General features: G+C 43.2%; 1 protein-coding gene across 1 annotated transcript in view; it reads left to right on the forward strand.

The window, feature by feature from the left end:
- AGBL4 (AGBL carboxypeptidase 4) overlaps window positions 1-19,950 on the forward strand; it is a 2,019,815-nt gene that overhangs the window by 969,569 nt on the left and 1,030,296 nt on the right. The window contains exon 4 of the mRNA XM_040360525.1: window positions 12,693-12,909. Within this exon, the coding sequence (XP_040216459.1) occupies window positions 12,693-12,909 (217 nt within the window). The remainder of the gene's footprint in view (window positions 1-12,692; window positions 12,910-19,950) is intronic.

Genomic DNA, 19,950 nt, shown 5'->3' on the forward strand with positions numbered 1-19,950 from the left:
GTTCCAAAACATCTGGGGTACCAAGGTTCACCATCATTGTTTTAAGGTCATAATTTTTTTTTTTACCTTAAAGCGGAGGTTCACCCTAAAAAAATGATATACCATCCCATCCAGCATACTTGCGTCAGCTACTGTTTTTTTTTCCCGCTGTACTTACCGTTTAATCGTTCATTTTCTTTTCTTCTTCCCGCGGGGAATAGGCGTTCCTATGAAGGGGCGTAGATGATTGACGTGCGGCTAATGCGTGTCACGCTTTCCGAAAATAGCCGACCTAGGACTAGGCTATATACGACGCCTGCGCAGTCAGCTCCTAGTCTGTGCGCAGGCACCGTATAGCGCCGTGAAGAGCCGAGTCCTAGTCCAGCTATTTTCGGAAAGCGTGACGCGCTTTAGCCACACGTCAATCATCTACGCAAGTATGCTGGATGGTATATACTTTTTTTGGGGTGAACCTCCGCTTTAAAGGGGTTGTAAAGGTACAATTTTTTTCCCTAAATATCTTCCTTTACCTTAGTGCAGTCCTCCTTCACTTACCTCATCCTTAAATTTTGCTTTTAAATGTCCTTATTTCTTCTGAGAAATCCTCACTTCCTGTTCTTCTGTCTGTAACTCCACACAGTAATGCAAGGCTTTCTCCCTGGTGTGGAGTGTCGTGCTCGCCCCCTCCCTTGGACCACAGGAGAGTCAGGACGCCCATTAACACACAGCTCCTTTCTCTATCTGCAACGTAGAGAGCTTCCTGACTCTACTGTAGTCCAAGGGAGGGGGCGAGCACGACACTCCACACCAGGGAGAAAGCCTCGCATTACTGTGTGGAGTTACAGACAGAAGAACAGGAAGTGAGGATTTCTCAGAAGAAATAAGGACATTTAAAAGCAAAATGGAAGGATGAGGTAAGTGAAGGAGGACTGCACTAAGGTAAAGGAAGCTATTTAGGGAAACAATTGTACCTTTACAACCCCTTTAATGCATTCCCTGCAATAAAGCGGAACTATACTCACCTTGCATTCCTTGCATTAAATCACAACTATACTCCAGCAAATGTGATGTCCTGGAACTCCCCACCGGATGCTGACATCTTCGACCAGCTGGCGTCTTGGTATTGAACGCCAGCTGGGCAGGGATGACATCACTCCCACGCATGGGTGGGAGTTCTGCCGGTTTCAACATTGACAAATTTCTGCAATGAGGGTGTGTAATAGACCAGTTATTTTAGGATCTTTAGGCCTCTGGGGATTGTAAGAACAGGTGGATGAGCCAAGGTTTTGACCCTGCCCACCCACCTAAAGTGTAAAATACAACCACATGGGTCTGTTCACATGCCACGGCTCATAGTTGCGGTGCAATAGCCCCATTATGAATGAAAAAAAAAAAACAGACCTTCAGGAGGTGGCCAGATTGCCTCCTGAACTCCTGACAGCGGCTGCCCAGCCGCACTTTGAAAAGCGATCCACCGCTGATTTCTTTTTAGCGCATTGTCTAGCCTGAACCTTGGCTTACTGAATGCTTCTCACTTTGTCTACTGGGTTTAGCTCTGGCACCTATTGGACAGCACAGTCCTCTCTAGACTACCTACACGACTGCTGTAACAAGAAAATGGAAATAGAACTTAAAAAACAAAGGCATGAATGAGCGAGTTTGGGGTGTGGGAACTTGACTGGCCTGCACAAAGTCCTGACCTCAACCTGATAGAACACCTTGGGGATGAATTAGAGCAGAGACTGCAAGCCAGGTATTCTCATGCACATCAGTACCTGACCTCAAAAATGTGCTTCTGGAAGAATGGTCAAACATTCCCATAGACACACTCCTAAACCGTGTGGACAGCCTTCCCAGAAGAGTTGAAGCTGTTATAGCTGCAAAGGGTGGGGCAACTCAATATTGAACCCTACGGACTAAGACTGGAATGCCATTAAAGTTTATGTACATGTAAAGGCAGGCGTCCCAATACTTTTAGTAATATAGTGTATGTAGCCAGGCCCTCGTAGGGGTTGCTGAATGTTGTGGTTCACCTGTCACCCTGCCCAGCTTGGCATCCAATTCTCATGCAATTCTCAGGCCCTGACAACCTCCACACTCTCTCACCCCAGCTTTTCCATTGACCACTCCTCCCCAGCTGGGTTGATGATGGGTATTTAAGGAGGCCTGTCCCCTGCCAATCCAAGTTGGGGATTGGTCAAGGCTCCTTAATATACTACAGGCAGCTCCACCTCTCCTCTCCTGCTCTCTTTCTATCACCTTCTATAAAGAAGTGAGCGGTGGCAGTAATGCTACCTGTAAGCCACCCAGCCCTGCCCTGAGCCACTCCCAGCCCAGAATGAAAATTAACAGGCCTAGCCTAAATATGAGTTTTGAGTGGTGATGAACATTATGTGCATAAAAATATTGAAAATCAGATTTTATGTTATGTGACAGCATGACACAATTTTTGGATTATCACTCAATGTGAAAAGAAAATGCCTAGCTACTATGGAAAATACTAGTGTGTCAAAACAGTTAAACGTTATAGCTGATAGCATTAGTGCTAGTGAAACTCAATGTCAGAATGACACAGAATCCATTGTAGTAGATTTTCCCATCTGTAAGAGGTTCACTTTGCTATTTCTAAAGAATATGGAATGTACAGAATGCTGTCTTTGTTTTTTTGCTCTTTTAGTTGAACCTTGTTGCACTTGCTACTTTAAGGCGCTATATAATCATGTTGGAGTATTAAACATTAGTCTTGTACAGGTAACTTTTAAAGGAACCCTGAACTGGGAGAAATGTAGATCTTGTTATTGCTGACCTCTTCTTAAAGTGGACCTGAGCTGAAAAAAGGAAGATTTGCTATGTTAAAGAAACAACATAATAAATATGCCTGAGCAGTGCCTTGAAAAAAAAAATCGAAAATTTCCTTGAATTTCTGTTGAAAAAAAGCACTGCACTTCTGGTGCCTAGGCACTCCTGTGATGTTAATGCTGTGATGGTCACTATTCCTCTTGCTGGAGAGAAAGCTACAACTGAGGCTATGCAATGCAAGGGTCTCCCTACTTCTGTTTAATACATGTTGTGCTTCTGTTCTTACTCCACTATTTCTGCTGCTTCTTGATTTTCCAACAGCCATTAGATCACCAGCCATCAGGGGGCCAGTTCTGACATAAGAAAGCAAAGCCGTACCACTACCAAATGTCTGTCTACACGTAGAAACCATATAAAACAAGACAGCTCCTGTTCCAGCATAAAGTGGCCTTGGGGCACCAGGTTAGGTGGGCAGTAAAATCTGAATTGAGATTTTTAAAATAACTGTCTTTCCTTCCCTAGGTGGATGGGGGGTGGCGGCCCTGCACTGAAGACCTAGCCTCAGCAGCAATCAGTTTATACTGCCCCCACCTTTCACCCTGACCTCTCACCAAGCCCCCACCTCTCACAGTGCCTCTATCTTATCACCCTGCCCCTCCCACCTCTCACAGTGCCCCCCTCTTGTCACACTGCCCCCCACCTCTCACCCTGCCCCCCAATTGTCACACTACCCCCCAACTCTCACACTGCCTCCATCCTGTCACAGTGCCTCTCACCTCTCACAGTGCCCCCCTCAACTCTCACAGAGCCCCCTCTAACCTCTCACACATCTCACAGTGCCCCTCACCTCTCACAGTGCCCCCTCACCTCTCACAGTGCCCCCCCTAAACTCTCACAGAGCCCCCTCTAACCTCTCACACATCTCACAGTGCCTCTCACCTCTCACAGTGCCCCCTCACCTCTCACAGTCCCTCATCTCATACAGAGCCCCCTCTAACCTCTCACACATCTCACAGTGCCCTTCACCTCTCACAGTGCCTCCCTCAACTCTCACAGAGCCCCCTCTAACCTCTCACACATTTCACAGTGCCCCTCACAGTGCCTCCTCAACTCTCACAGAGCCTCCTCTAACCTCTCACACATCTCACAGTGCCCCTCACCTCTCACAGTGCCTCCTTACCTCTCACAGTGCCTCCTTACCTCTCACAGTGCCACTCACCTCTCGCAGTGCCCCCACCTGTCAAAGTGCCCCCTCACCTCTCACAGTGTCCCCACCTGTCACAGTGCTTCTCACCTCCTGTCACAGTGCCCCCCACCTCTCACAGTGCCCCCCTCCTGTCACAGTGTCCCCAACCTGTCACGCTGCTCCCCTCCCGGCCAAACAAAGCAAGAAGTGAAGAGAATTTTCCAAACAGTAAAAAAATTGCTTTTCAGGTAGAATGGGGACAGGTTTGAACCTCTAGTAGGATTATTATTATTGCCCATGTCCCCATTAGGGAGATTTCTCCTCACTTCCTATTCAGGGATAACAGACAGGGCAGGAAATTAGATATGCTCTTGTCAATTGGGGCAAAGACGTAATTGAAAGCCTGATACAACTTCTAACCTACCCCATGCCTTGGCTAAAGTAGGGCTTCAACCCCCTTCAGCACCTGTAGCCTTCTAATCACATAGTCCTGAATGCCTTACTATATCAGGTTTCAGCTCAGGCCTTCAAAGCAAATTCTTTGAAAATGCTAAAGAGGTCATTAAGATACCCACATGTGTTACAATTTGATTGTACATTTTTCTGTAGATTTAACAACTATAACAAGTGTGAGGGCTTGCCTGAGTTATAATGAAATAAACATAACTAGTCTTGATTGAGCAACAGTGTGGAAAGGCGGCAAACATATTTTAGCCATTTATGTGCCTACTATCTCCAGTTATGAAGTTTGTTTTTATTCCCCCCTGGAGTCTAGTGTTTAGTAACACTCTATTTTGCCAATGAATAAATGCGATTTTCTATACATGGAAGTCCGTAAGAGACTTGTTATGACATTGAAGAGGAGAAAATGGTTTCAAGTCACAGACAAGGCAGAGGAATATTGAAGCCAGATGGCCGGGGAACCAAGCTCGGACACATTAGCCAGAGGCAGGGAGAGAGCTGGTGTCATGATGAGTAATAAAGCAGATGTTTAGCTTCTGCAATGAAAGGTAAAATACACTAAAGACAAAAGTCTTTGAGTTTCTCAAAGGCAGGAGGATTTTCAAATTGCCTAAGAGGAAGAATTTCAAGAGTCCAAATTATGAAATAAAGAGGAAGAGCCATTTTATATATTGATACAGTAAGGCTTTGTTACAGGCAATTGCCTGGTAGCTGTTGGGACTAGATACACATAAGGTGTATATTAATGTAAACGATACATATAAAAAATATGTTCATAATGTCAGGATTGGCATGATTGTGTCCCGTGCAATTTCTTGTATTATCTCAAAGAGGATAATTAGCCCTCGCAGTACTTGGCTTAAGCCAGCGAAACAGGGATAACAATGTGTCTGGTTTAGCAGGGACCAGACAAATTTCAATCCATGATTGGGCACTCTGGTTGTACACAAGTCAATCTATGGGTCGACTTGTGTACAACCAGTCTATCAGGTTTTTCCCAAATGATTACTGTGTTCTGCTGTCAGGAAAGGTTCCCCACTGGCAGGACACAATAGCGCTGAGGTAGGTCTTCCTCCATCAACAATGACTGTGGTAATGGGAGAATCAAGAAAGTTGCATATTCTACAGCCTGCCCATGACCGTTAGCTTTTTTGTTCAGTCTGTGAGCCTCCATCCATGCTCCAGAGCAAATGGACAAATCTCTCACTGTGCTTATTGTAGTCTGACAGCTGGCGCTGCTGCAGGTGGCTGTAAGAATTCCTGAACAATGGCAGCATCTTATAGGATGCAGCAACTGTTTGGGTAAAAATTATACATCTGGTTACTTTGATTTTTCAGTAAAAGGATGTCAGGTGGGAGGGGGCCAGCAGGACCACCCATAAAGCAAATTTCAGATGGTTTATCAGGAACCAAAGAATTCTAATGCCCCTTACACACGATCGGTTTTCCTGTTGGAAAAAGTCTGATGAGAGCTTTTGTTCGGGAATTCCGACTGTGTGTATGCTCCATCAGACTTTTTACAATGGAAAAACTGCTGGAAAAAGATAGAGAGCAGGATCTCTTTTTTCCCGTCATGTGTACAAATCCCAACACACAAAATTCCGATGCATGCTCAGAAACAAATCGACGCATGCTCAGAAGAATAGAACTTCATTTTCTCAGCTCATCGTAGACTTTTACGTCACCGCGTTCTTGGCAGTCAAAAGTTCGCCAAACTTGTGTGTGACCGTTTTATGCAAGGCAGGCTTGAGCGGGAAACCGCTCGTGTGTACGGGGCATACGTGTGTATGTACAGCTTTACTCAGCTACTGTATACTCTTTGTACTTCTAAATATATTCATATTTCGAAAAAAAAAAAAATATGCCAAGTGATTGATAAGAAAACTTTAATATTCTTTTTTTAAACAGAAAGCCCAACATACCGTACTTTGAAATTGTCAATGATGTACCCTGTAATACATGTTGATTTGTAAAATTTAGGAAACGATATAATACAACAGTTTATAAACTTGTAGGCTGTCCACAATATGAAAGTACAAAAAAAAAATTATGGTCAGAACTTAAACAAAGGATATATTTCTTTTTCTTAGGTAGGTAAATATGAAAGATTCACAGAGTTTAAAGCCTAACTCTGGAAACCTTTTTTTTTTCATGCATAGAAATGTATTAGGTGGAGAAGGAGCTTAGGCCTCGTACACACGATAGGTTAAACAGAGGACAACGGTCTGATGAACCGTTTTCATCGGTCAAAACCGATCGTGTGTGGGCCCCATAGGTTATTTATCCATAGGTTAAAAAAAAGCCAACTTGCTTTAAATTTAACCTATGGATTCCTAACCGATAGGTCAAAACCTATCGTTAGCAGGCACAACCATCGGTTAAAAATCCATGCATGCTCAGAATCAAGTCGATGCATGCTTTTAGCATGCGTCGACTTGATTCTGAGCATGCGTGGATTTTGCTTTCGCATTGAACTTTGTTTTTTCAGCACGTTGTGTTTTTTACGTCACCGCGTTCTGACACAATCGGTTTTTTAACCGATGGTGTATAGGCACGACGGACCATCAGTTAGCTTCATCGGTTAACCTATGACAACGGTCCTTCAGACCGTTCTCATCGGATGGACTGATCGTGTGTACGAGGCTTTAGAGTATTCAGACATATCAGAATACATATCAGAATACATTGAAGGCATAGAAGGCTTCTGAAAGGATTGCAGATGTAAATTGAACAATGTGGCTGTAAACTCTTTTAGGTCAGATCAGTAAGATCCTATTTTAGGACATTCCCATAACATGTGTAGAAAGGATCTGATTTTAGTAGAACATCTTTGACAGGAGATACGTTTTCCCATCTTAAACAACCTGGAAGGTGTGTAATAAACCCAATCTAGGTACTTAAAGTTGAAACTTCATCCAAACAGGAAGTTCTGCCCTTCCTCCTTCTCCTCCCCTGCCACATTTGGAACTTTTTCTGAGGGGCATGCCCTCAGTTTTGATAGGTATCCACGCCAACATCTGCTCAGATTGACTAGGCAATCCAAGCTGAAGTTCTCCTCCCTCCTCCCTGCCTGCAGACATTTGGGACAGGTCCCAGAAGGCCATGTGACCCTTCGCAAAGCACAACATGTCTTGCACATGTGCAGTGAGCAGCCGGCTATAAAACTGCAAGGAGTCACAGCCGGCTGCCCACGAATAAGATTCTGGCCCCGGGTCCCAAAGACCGTTGAAGAAACTGGTTTAGGTGAGGACAGTGCTGGATCCCTGGACAGCTGAGTGTCTGTTTAATTAAAGTCAGCAGCTACAGTTTTAGTAGCTGCTGAATTTACATTTTTAAATAAATGTCTGGAGATCTTCTTTATTTCAATTAGTCTATCCATCGAGGAAAATATATGAAAAGATATGTGGGGCTATCATATGTCATGTGTCCTCTGGTCGGTCTACAAAATCAGTATCTGGGAAACCAAAAAAAGGATGATGGTGGCCAGAGCTTTTTTTGTCAGAAAATAGGTGCAGGAACTCAACCATGACCCCATTCATATTTCACAAACAGTAGAAGGGTCTTAAAGGGGCATTAAATACCAGGATTGTATTACATACAGAGTGCAGAGTTCAGGGGGGTTACACACAAAGTGCAAAGCTGTCACTTGTAAACGCTGAAACTAGACTTCTGTGTTTACAAGTGATTGTGGTGAGCAGGCACCAAAGGGTCTGAGCCAGAGGTCGTGAAACGGAGTTCCCCCAAGTTCCCCCTGAAAAAAAGCCCTGATGGTGGCTATCTATCTGTCCTTGGTGCTATCCAACATAGGACTCTTCTCTTGTGATGCAGTATCTGGTATACATGTCTACACCAACAGGACTGCCGAAATCTCGCAAGAGCTTGGTGTCCAACACTGGGCAGATGAGCAATGCTGCAAATGGCCACTGCCCCCACCTATACCTGACCTTTACAGCAAGGAGCACATTGAAGGGTGACATATGTCAAATAAAACCAAAGAAAATGTCCAGCTCTACTTACCGACCAGTCTGCAACCAACCAAACTAACCTGTCTAACAGTATGCATTAAAAACAGGGGTTTAGTTTGCATATATTTGCAAATACATGAGCCTGTTCATGGCACCCCAATATTATCTGCAGACATGAATCTCAATTTTCGAGAGCCTCCACAGTGGAAACACATGCATTATAATGAATATGCAAAGGGCAGGTAAGCCTGGAGAAAACCCACCCCTCCTTAAAGGCACAGGAGCGCACTGGACACCCATTATATAGCGCAATGGTGTCCAATGCATCCCTTCACCAGTATTCCAACAGTACAAACAAATGGCCACTGCCCCCACCTATAACTGGCCTTTACAGCAAGGAGTACGTGGAAGGACGATGCAAGATGAGCATTGCTGTTGGCTTAGGACACACCCCAGCCTCTGACTGGACAATGAAGAATTACAGCCAGGGTTTTTTTTTCAGCGGGAACGCGGGGGAACGCAGTTCCGGCACCTCTAACACTGAATGTATGTGATGTCAAGGGGTGCTGGGCTGTGCTACAGTGTCTATTGCTGCTGGGGGATATAGTGTTGTTGGAAGGGATCTATTTTTGCAGGGGGAGGGTCTATTGTTGCGGAGGAGGTACAGGGGTGGACTGACAACTCATGGGGCCCTCGGGCAATAGGAGATTATGGGGCCCTCAGGCAATAGGAGATTATGGGGCCACATGGTATATACACACATACCAGTACGCATACACAGTATACACACACACACACACACACAGAATACATACACACACTGAAAAAGGTACTGGAGAGGCGGGGCAGCTATAATCTTGGGATTTTTCGACCAAAAGGATGTCGGTAAGGGACATTTCAGGGACAGATGTAAAAAAAAAAAACACAGATTTTTACATACTGTCCCTGGTTTTGCTGAGGCTGGCAACCCTGATGGGGCCCCCTAGTGGCATGGGGCCCTCGGGCAGTGCCCGAGAGCACGAATGGTCAGTCCGCCCCTAAGGATTGTTGCTGGGGTGGGTCTTATGTTGCTGGGAGAGTCAGTTGTTGCCTGGAGGGATCTACTGTTGAGGGAGAATTCTATTGTAGCTGGCTGTTGGATGGTCTATCGAAACTGTCTGCGGGGAGATCTTTTGTTGCTGCTGGGGGTCTGTTGTTGCTAGGGGGGGGTTATTTTGTTGAGGGTGGTCTATTGTTGCCTGTAGATCTATTGTTGCTGGGGTCTATTGTTATTGGCTGCAGGGGATCTAGTTTACTGCTATTCTTGTTATCATTAACAAATTAAAGGGGCAGTACTGGGAGGTGGGTAGGAGGTGGGACCAAAGAACGGTGCTCGGAGGTAGGTAGTGGTGAAGAAGGGGTAAGACCAAAAGGGAGCGTTCCTGCACCTATTCTCTGAGAAAAAAAAGCCCTGATTACAGCACACTAATGTTAGCATACCCAAGTCATGCAATGGGGTGGTGATAGGCCCAGAGTGCTATAAATCAGCCCCAGTGTGAGTGCTGCTGTACAGAGCATTACAGGAGACTAATATGAATATACAGAAGTTTTAGTTCTTTTGCAAGTTTTGTAAACATACATTTATTATTCTTTATGAAAACATAACTGGATCAAATTGTGTTTTTTTTATATCTGCCTGGAGTGTAGCTTTAAAGCAAGTAGCACAAATCTGTGCACAGCGGCTGCTCTCCACCTTTGTGTAGGGAGGACTGTTTCTGATAGCTCAGCTCTACACGGACAGATAAATAGAAAGTGTGGGACAGAATTAAAATGCTCACTGCCAATTTTCTAAACCAATATTTACATTCAGTAGACGTCGAGGTTACAACCTGCATATCCCCAGTCATGCTAGAGAACCACCTGATCTGCTGACTCAGAGGAGTGCTTGCCTGGTTATTTAAACACATAAAAAATTCAATAAAAAAATCTTCTTTATTCAGCAGCTCTATGCATTTCATTTTAGCCGTTCAGGGATCATGCTTGTAAAAAGCGATGCCTCTTATAGGTCATTTAAAATGCTTTCACTGTGTTCACATGCCTAAGCCATTTTATGGGGGGAAAAACACTTTATTTAAGAGGTTTACTAATGTAGAATATGAAAGCGACAATTATTCAATGTAATGGTGTTATTTTTGTAACTTTTGTCACGTTAATGTTTTTCATGGTTAATACATATTAATATAAAGTTGTTTATGTAGTGTTTCAAAGCAGTTGCAGAAATTAATGTGTACCTGTAGTCCTGCCATTCACTGCAAATTGACAAAAGAGTGTTCGGAGGGATGGATTTTGGCATAGCCAACATAGGCCATGGTCTGGGGTAGCAAGTCCACCAGGGGCAGCACACATTCACCTACAATACACCTACAACTCACCCACCCTAGATCTGTGCCCCTAGAACTGATCAACTCCTCCTAATCTGTACACCCAGAAATGGCACAATCTCTTTCTATCCACCTAAAAATTGGCCCACTCTGGAGCTGTTTACCTACACCTGACCCTTTCTGGATGTGTATAGCTAGAATTGACGCACTCTGTACTTCTATATACACATAGAAGTGGCCTACTTTGGATCTGAACACTTAGGCCCGGATCCACAAAGGAGTTACGACGGCGTATCTCCAGATACGCTGTCGTAACTCCGAATGCGGGCCGTCGCAACTCGGCGCCTGATTCATAGAATCAGATACGCCTCACAGTTGCCTAGATATGAGCGGCATAAGTCTCCTACGCCGTCGTATCTTAGGGTGCATATTTATGCTGGCCGCTAGGTGGCGCTTCCGTAGATTTCTGCATAGAATATGCAAATTAGCTAGATACGTCGATTCATGAACGTACGTGCGCCCGGCGTATCAAGATACGTCGTTTACGTAAGACATACGCTGGCGTAAAGTTACGCCTCATAAAGCAGGGGTAAGTCATGTTATATGTCGTATTTTACGTCGTTTGTGTAAGTCGTCCGTGAATGGGGCTGGGCGTAGGTTACGTTCACGTCGACTAAGCATTGAGCGGGCGCAATTAACTTTGAAAATTTGACGTGATACTGAGCATGCGTGCGCATGCGCCGTTCGTAAAAAGCGTCATTTACGTGGGGTCATGATTAGTTTACATAAAACACGCCCACCTCTTCCTCATTTGATTTAGGCGTGCTTACGCCGGCACATTTACGCTACGCCGCTGTAACCTTGGACGCAAGTGCTTTGTGAATACTGCACTTGCCTCTCTAAGTTGCGGCGGCGTAGCGTAAATACGATACGCTACGCCCGCTTTAAGTTACACCGCCCTACGTGAATCTGGGCCTTAGAAATATACTGGTCTCAAAACAGGGTAACAGGTTGCCTACTCCTCTATTTGTCAACCTCTGATACTGATGAGTAGACAAGCTGCATTTTTCAACCACCCTGCCCTCAGTTTTGGCAAGCTTTGTGTGGCTATGATGTTTGAGTTTGTTACTTTATTACTAAGCTAGTCATCCGTCTGGGGCAGTGAGAGTGGCAAAAGACAGTTGTCTGAGGCCTCGTACACATGATCAGTCCATCCAATGAGAACGGTCCAAAGGACCGTTGTCATCGGTTAACCGATGAAGCTGACTGATGGTCCGTTGCACCTACACACCATCGGTTAATGAAACGATCGTGTCAGAACGCGGTGATGTAAAACACAGCGACGGGCTGAAAAAACGAAGTTCAATGCTTCCAAGCATGCGTCCACTTGATTCTGAGCATGCGTGTGTTTTTAACCGATGCTTTTGCATACTAACGATCGGTTTTGACTTATCGGTTAGGCGTCCATCGGTTCAATTTTAAAGCAAGTTCCTATTTTTTTGACCGAAGGTTAACTATCCGATGGGGCCCACACACGATCGGTTTTGACCGATGAAAACAGTCCATTAGACCATTCTCATCGGATGGACCGATCGTGTGTACGCGGCCTTAGGGTTGCACGAAATCTAAATTCGGCCCTATGGGTTGAATAAGGCACCCTAAAGTGCTTAGATGTCATCTCTCATCAGAAGCCTCTAAACCTGGGGGACTCTAATATGCAAATACTTTGGTTTATCATTCGTTAGTCTCACTGCTAGACAGAAAGGCAGTAGGGACACAAATGTTTTCTAGCTAAAGTCACTATGTAGTTGTCAGAGTGCCATATTTACTCATAGAGGATTAAAGCACTTCCGGAGCACTCTACAAGATAACAGAGCATTTGCATTAATATTGTGATGGAATTGTGATGAAATTACTATAGGTAATTTTTTTTCTTTGCAGGCAAAGGCTGCCCTCCAAAAATGTCTACTACTATCGTTGCCCAGATCATCGCAAAAATTACGTCATGTCATTTGCATTTTGTTTTGACCGGGAGGATGATGTATACCAGTTTGCCTACTGTTACCCTTACACCTACACCCGCTTGCAGCACTACTTGGAGAACCTCGATAAGCAAAGGCTTGACTATGTCCATCGGGATCTGCTCGGCCTTAGTGTGGTAAGTAGTCATCTCTATTTATAACGCCTTAAAAGGTGCTACTACAGTATGTACATGATTATGCTTATTGCAATCTTTTCGGATGGGAGTTCAACGGACAACCCCAACATTTACGGACTGGGTCCTATCGAGGGACCCTGCACTTTTCCTTCTGCACCACCACAGTTTCTCTGGTAAGACTTATGGGCGTTCCAGCTTGCCCCTCTGGATCACAGCGGCAAAAAGTTGCATCCCGCGCTTTTGGAAATAGGCACAGGCTCCACCCATAGCCATCTGGTTGAAAAGAGTGGCCGAAATTAATGGGATAGAAGATTTGATGGCCACTGAGAGGGGACTCTGGGATAAATTCCTCAAAAAGTGGTTCTACTGGCACAAATTTGTATACTCTGATCAGTACAAGACCTTTCTGAATTTATTTAGCCTAAATGGAGTTTGTACCAATGAGCATCTGCTGGGTTGGTGGTTTGATCTCTCTCTTTTTTTTTTTTTTGCCCTTTTTCTTCAATGCCGTTTTTTTTTTCCGGGTTACAAAAAAATAAAAAATAAACCCTTGCAGGGTACAGAGACTTTTTAGTGCCGGGCCTTCCGTAATGTTCTTGTCTTGACCCATGTATTTTTTATGACCTCACTGTTTTTGTTTTTCAGTCCAGTGATATATTTTGTCTTAAAATAAAGTATTAAAAAAAAAAGGGGGATTGTGCATCTTTAAAAATCACGTGAAAATGTCACCCAAAAAAAAAAAATAAGGCGGGAGCTTTTTTTGGGCAACAAACATGCATAGGGCATCCCATTCAAGTGAATAGGGTCCCCTATGTGCGACACGCATGAGAATTGTGCTCTGAAAATCACAAGCAGGAATGCTCGTTCCCGCTACCTGTACTGTGAATTGTGCCTTTGTGAAATCTGTGTCCTACGCAACATGGAAATCAGGCACTATACCTGCTTTATTTCAGTTTTGCTGCAGACAATAAATGTTTGATTCCGAGAAATGGGATGATAGTGATAATGAGTGGTGCCGATAACACAGCACATCTCTCGAATTTCAAAATGTTCTTACAATAGCATGGTTGAATCTTTGTGCGTTTTGCTGCTAGACTAAAAGTATTTAAAATGATAAAAGATAATTATATTGCACTTCTGTCTGCATGTGCGCCGCTGATTGTGTGGTGACAAGCTCTGTCAAAATGGTAACAGCTCAGACAAAGCAGCTAGAACACATGTTATTCTATAAAGAAGAATGAGGGGAACTCGATATTCACCTACCTCCCCCTTTGACGCTGTCACAGATGCTGGCAATGAGTTGGGGAACCTGATGTGTGCTGCTGTCATCAGTCAGAAGAGGACTGAATGGGGATTCTGACTTGCAAGGAGACAAATTTGATCAGCTGTATTTAGGACATGATCTGTATTCAAGGATAAGACCCAACTCAAAGCACATGAAAAAAAATATCCTTATGCTTGCAGTGGATAAGGGTTAAATGTACATTTTTGGATAAGGGTAGAGCAATAAACTGTAATGCTTACTTTATTCCTCACTTTAACAGGCACCCTCAATCCGTGTGATTGATCCAATGCATTCTCCTCTCTAAGTTGCTCCCAGCTCCCTTACAGTACCACCTTCACATACAATACAGGACTAATAGCCTGCATTATGCCTGGTGATTGCAGGGATTGCCCACAGTCTGGAGCAGAGGAGATTGATTGAAGTGTTTCTATACCCACAACAGTAAAATCAGTCTGTATATGCAGTAAAGCATGCTTGTTATACTCACTGTGGAACCTAAGGTGTTAATCCTGCGCATTGTGTAAAAAGGATGTTTGATCCTGTCTTCTCCGACCCTCCCCTTCTTCCACAGTCCTCAATCCATCGCCTAAAAGTACAGAGCCGTAGGGCCACTATGCACATGCTCAGTTTGGTGTGAATTGCTAGAGAGTTTCATTTTTGGGAGGGTGCATGTGACTGTCACAGGGCCAATCAGCACTATCCAGATAGAGGGTCAGAGGTCCTGCAGCCTCATAAGACAGTCAGAGGAGAATGAAAATGCCTCCTACAAGTTTTAACCAGTGCTTGGCTGGACATTGATAGAAGTCACAAGACTGCAAGGTCATCCTGCTCAAGAAAGCACATGTACAGGGTTGTCTGAAGTTTGCTAATGAACATCTGAATGATTCAAAGGAGAACTGGGTGAAAGCTTTGTGGTCAGATGAGAACAAAATTGAGCTCTTTGGCATCAACTCAACTTGCCGTGTTTGGAGGAGGAGGAATGCTGCCTATGCCCCCAAGAACACCATCCCCATCGTAAAACATTGTGGTGGAAACATTATGATTCGGGGGTGTTTTTCTGCTAAGGGGACAGGACAACTGCATCAAAGGGACGATGGACAGGGCCATGTACCTTCAAATGTTGGCTGAGAACCTCCTTCCAATAGCCAGGGCATTGAAAATGGGTTATGGATGAGTACCGTATATACTCGAGTATAAGCCGACCTGAATATAAGCCGAGGCACCTAATTTTACCACAAAAAAATGGGAAAACGTATTGACTAGCGTATAAGCCTAGGGTGTCCATCTGCATGCCTCACTGTGCCAGGGACTCCTAATAACACAGATGAGCCTTTTATTTTCTTATTTCTTGTAAGTGTGCCCGCTTACCTTGCCATTAAAAGTTGTGGCGCTTCCTTTCTCTACCTTTTCTTAATTTACTAAAGCACTGTGTTTCATTTTGTAAAACAATAAAAAAAGTTTCCTGAAGGCCGCAAATCGAAGAAAGCACCTTTATTATGAAATCTTCAGTGAAATAATAAAATACTAACATTTCATTAAAACATTTAATTGATGAGCCTGGAAACAAGACTCTAACTGATGAGCCTGGAAACAAGGCTCATCAATGGTGGGTGCTGTGGCAATCACCAACTGGATACTGGAAACATCAAGAAAGAGTACATATTTGACAGCACACCAAGGATCTTCAATCACCGTCCAAGGGTTTTTATTGCAAAGAGATCACATCACAAAGACAAGTGCAACATTTCGGAGATGGCTGACGAAGGGGTCCTGCATGACTCCGAAACTATACACCTCTTTGTGATGTAATCTCTCTGCAATAAAAATCTTTGAACGGTGAGTGAAGATCCTTGGTGTGCTTCAATTCCTGATTCCCTTATCAAAGATGGCGGTGCCTCCACCCAAGATCGGCTTTGGGTGCCAACATCGCGGGCATCCAGGACAGGTAAGTCTCCATCTATTAAAAGTCAGCCGCTGCAGTATTTGTAGCTGCTGACTTTTATTTTAATTTTTTTTTCAGCGGAACTGTGCTTTAAACTTGATCTCTTGAAGCCCCAACTTTATTCTGGTCATGTGACTCATAAGGCCACACCCATTTTTGGAAACCCCACCATTATTTTTAGGTCTAAGCCCGTAGACAGTGAAAATAGGAAAAGAAGAGAGTTGTGTACTTTGTAGCCCAATGTGCATGAAAAAGATTGTTCTGTGTAAATGTCAAATGTAATTATATACGTCTTTAAAACCAAATCTTTGATTATCAGTGAACTATTTCATCTTGAAAAGGTTTCATTAAACCGAAGCAGTTTCTTACTTGATGTATGTGTTTCCCAGGGGAAATCAGCTTGCAGTGCAAAGCATTTCATTTGGGTTCTCCGACTTAACTTTCTGCCACACATTACCAGAGAACTCGTATAACCCTACGGGCTGAATGTGCATGGCACTCTATTTAATCAGCATGAGTGGCATGCCATTATTATGACCTTAGGCTCTCATACAATCACTCTGGCAATTGTAGTCTGAGGACCAGGCTGAGTTGATTTTACTGATTTTTATGCATGTCATGATTTCTTAAACCAGTATGCTGCTAGATTACTGGAATATGCCAATGCCTTTATTTTAAAGAGACCATCCAGTCTAAAATAATTCCATGCAGTTAATAGCCGCTGTCTACAAGCCTTTTTGTTTTCCTTATTTGTAAAGCCAGTTCTTAGTTCTGCCAGTGCTCCCCATTCTATTTAGCTTCTCTAACATAATGTTTCAGGTTATAGTTGCCAAGTTTGAATTTTTTTCTGTATGTAATCCATACCTTACCTCCTGACCCATGCCTGAAATCTGTTTATGCTATTAACATTTTCAACGTAGGGATGAACTCAAGGTTTGGTCCAAATAAGATGCCCCGTACACAGGACCAGTTTTCCCGTCGGCAAAAATTGCAATGAGAGCTTTCCGTCGGGAATCCCGACTGTGTGTATGCTCCATCAGATTTTTTCGCACAGAAAAAATGGCAAAAAAAAGAGAAAAAGAGGAAAAATCCTAGCGGGAAAACGGTTTGTCTGTATGCTTTTCCGATGGTAAAAAAACATGCATGCTTGGAAACAATTGGACGCATGCTCGGAAGCATAGAACTTCATTTTGTCGGCTCGTCATAGTCTTTTACGTCACCGCATTGTTGGCAGTCAAAAGTTCACCGGACTTTTGTGTGACCGTGTGTATGCAAGGCAGGCTTGAGAGAAAACCATTGGTTTGTTTTCCGAAGGGAAAACTGCTTGTGTGTACGTGGCATAAGTTCAGTCCAAACCTTGGCTGTGCAGGCATTTGGACAAACAAACACCCAAAAAATTACCCAATACAGTATATCTGTATTACATCTTCTATTATACATGATAGTTCCTCTCTGTCAATGGTTATTAGGGACAACAGTGGGCAGACACTGCTTAATTCTTAAAGTGACACTATAGGTTCATTTAATTTTTTCTTAAATAACATGTCATACTTACCTTTACTGTGCAGCTCGTTTTGCACAGTGTGGGCCCGAACGCCATTTTTCTGGGGTCTCACAGCAGCTCTCTCGGCTCCTCCCCGCATCAGATAACCCCCTCTGGGAAACGCTCTCCCAAGGGGGTTACCTTGCGGGCGCACTCCTGAGTATAGAATGCATTAAGGTGAAAAAACAGGAGGGTTTACAACCCCTTTAACAACAAATGACGTCAACAGCCCCATTGAATCCCCTTCCATCTAAGAAAAGGTGCACGGATAGTTTAAAAAACTGCTTGGATTCCCCCCAATCCATGCCAAGCCTTTTAGATCACAGAGGTGATATATTGTTATTTTTATGATTATTATTATACAGGATTTTTATAGCACCAACAGTTTGGGCAGTGCTTTACAAGGGCCCTGCTCATTAGAGCTTACGATCTAGGAGGAAGGGTCAAGTGATACAAAAGGTTATAGCTCTGGGGGAAGAGCTGATGGAGGTAATAAAAGTACAATTGTTAGGTGAAGGCAGTATAGGCTTCTCTGAAGAGGAGGGTTTACAGTCATCGTCTAAAAGCAAACAGAGTAGGAGATAATCGGACAGATTGGAGTAGGGTGTTCCATAGGATGGGAGAGGCTCTGAAAAAGACCTGGAGGTGTGCATGGGAGGAGGTGACGAGAGAGCTAGAAAGCAGGAGGTCTTCGGAGGAATTAGGAGAACAATTTCGTTGGTATTTTGAGACTAGGTTAGTGATGTAGCTGGGGGGGAGTTGTGGATGACTTTGTAAGTTAATGTTAGTGTTTTAAATTTAATTTGTTTAATGAGCAAAATCCAGTGGAGGGATTGGCAGAGAGGAGTAGCAGTTAGTAAGCTGGATGATGGTAAACACTCCGTTCCCAATTGTCTTTGAACCTTTCTGAGTGCATCCAAGCCGCTTCCTAGTGCTCTCCGAGTGTTTCCAAATGTCTCTGGCGCCCCCCCCCCCAACCTCTGGTTACATGCGGTACTGCATACACTAGCAATGCCACTGGAACTGATTATCTGAGTTCCATTTTTTCCTTTGGGGAAAATCGCTTTGATATAAGAGTGCTTTGGATTACAAGCATTATTCTGGAACAAATTATTCTTGTAATCCAAGGTACCACTGTATAGCAATGTGTTAACTAAATATCCCTATTTTTTTATTGCAACGTTTGCTTGAAAGGGTATAGCAGTGTGCAGAGGGTTCATCCAGTATTTTTAGTTTCAGGGAAACCTGTCAAATGTATGGCAAGATCGTAGTGTTGAAAACAAGAGACTTAGCAATGAAGGCAGTCTAAATAAAAATTAACATAGCCTACAGTGCCTTGAAAATGTATTCATACCCCTTGATATTTTCCACATTTTGTCATGTTACAACCAACAATATACAATTAGTTCATATTGGACTTTATTAATGAATTTTAGTAGCGCTACACCATTTTTTATATAAAGATTTGAAAACTGTTCAAATATGATCTCCATCCAATCTGACAGAGTTTGAGCTATTTTGCAAAGAAGAATGGGCAAAAAAATCTCGCTCTCTAGATGTGCCAAGCTGGTAGAAACATCCCCAAAAAGACTTGCAGCTGTAATTGGAGCAAAAGGTGGTTTTACAAAGAATTGATTTAGGGGGACTGAATACAAATGTACACCACACTTTTCACATATTTATTTGTAAAAAAAAAATGAAAACCATTTATAATTTCCCTTCCACTTCACAATCATGTGCCACTTTGTGTTGGTCTATCAGATAAAATCCCAATAAAATACATTTACCTTTTTTGGTTGTAACATGACAAAATGTGGATAATTTCAAGGGGTATAAATACTTTTTCAAGGCACTGTATGTTAATTATTTTTTTTTATTTTTTTTTTTGTGAATTTATAAATATTAGGCTTTTCTTTTTCTTTCTTTTTTTTTTTCAAAGCAATTGTTCCAGAGTTTTGTAAAAATAGAACAACACTTGAGTCAATATAGGCAAGTTGGACAAAAGTATAATAAAAAATTGTATTTTATTTGTTCACAAACAAATCAAGCATAGAAACAGTTAAAAACAACATACATTAAACACAAAAGATAGATAAAACTGTGATGTGAACAGAAGGTCAACATCAAATGTTCAGAGTCAACGCGTTTTGTGTTGACTCACAGGGGCTCACTGCTGTCCATTTGGTGTCAACCTTCTGTTCACATCATAGTTTTATGTATCTTTTGTGTTTAATGTATGTTTTTTAACTTTTTCTATACTTGATTTGTTTG

The sequence above is a fragment of the Rana temporaria genome, chromosome 7, assembly GCF_905171775.1.
Source record: "Rana temporaria chromosome 7, aRanTem1.1, whole genome shotgun sequence".
NCBI classification, from domain to species: domain Eukaryota; kingdom Metazoa; phylum Chordata; class Amphibia; order Anura; family Ranidae; genus Rana; species Rana temporaria.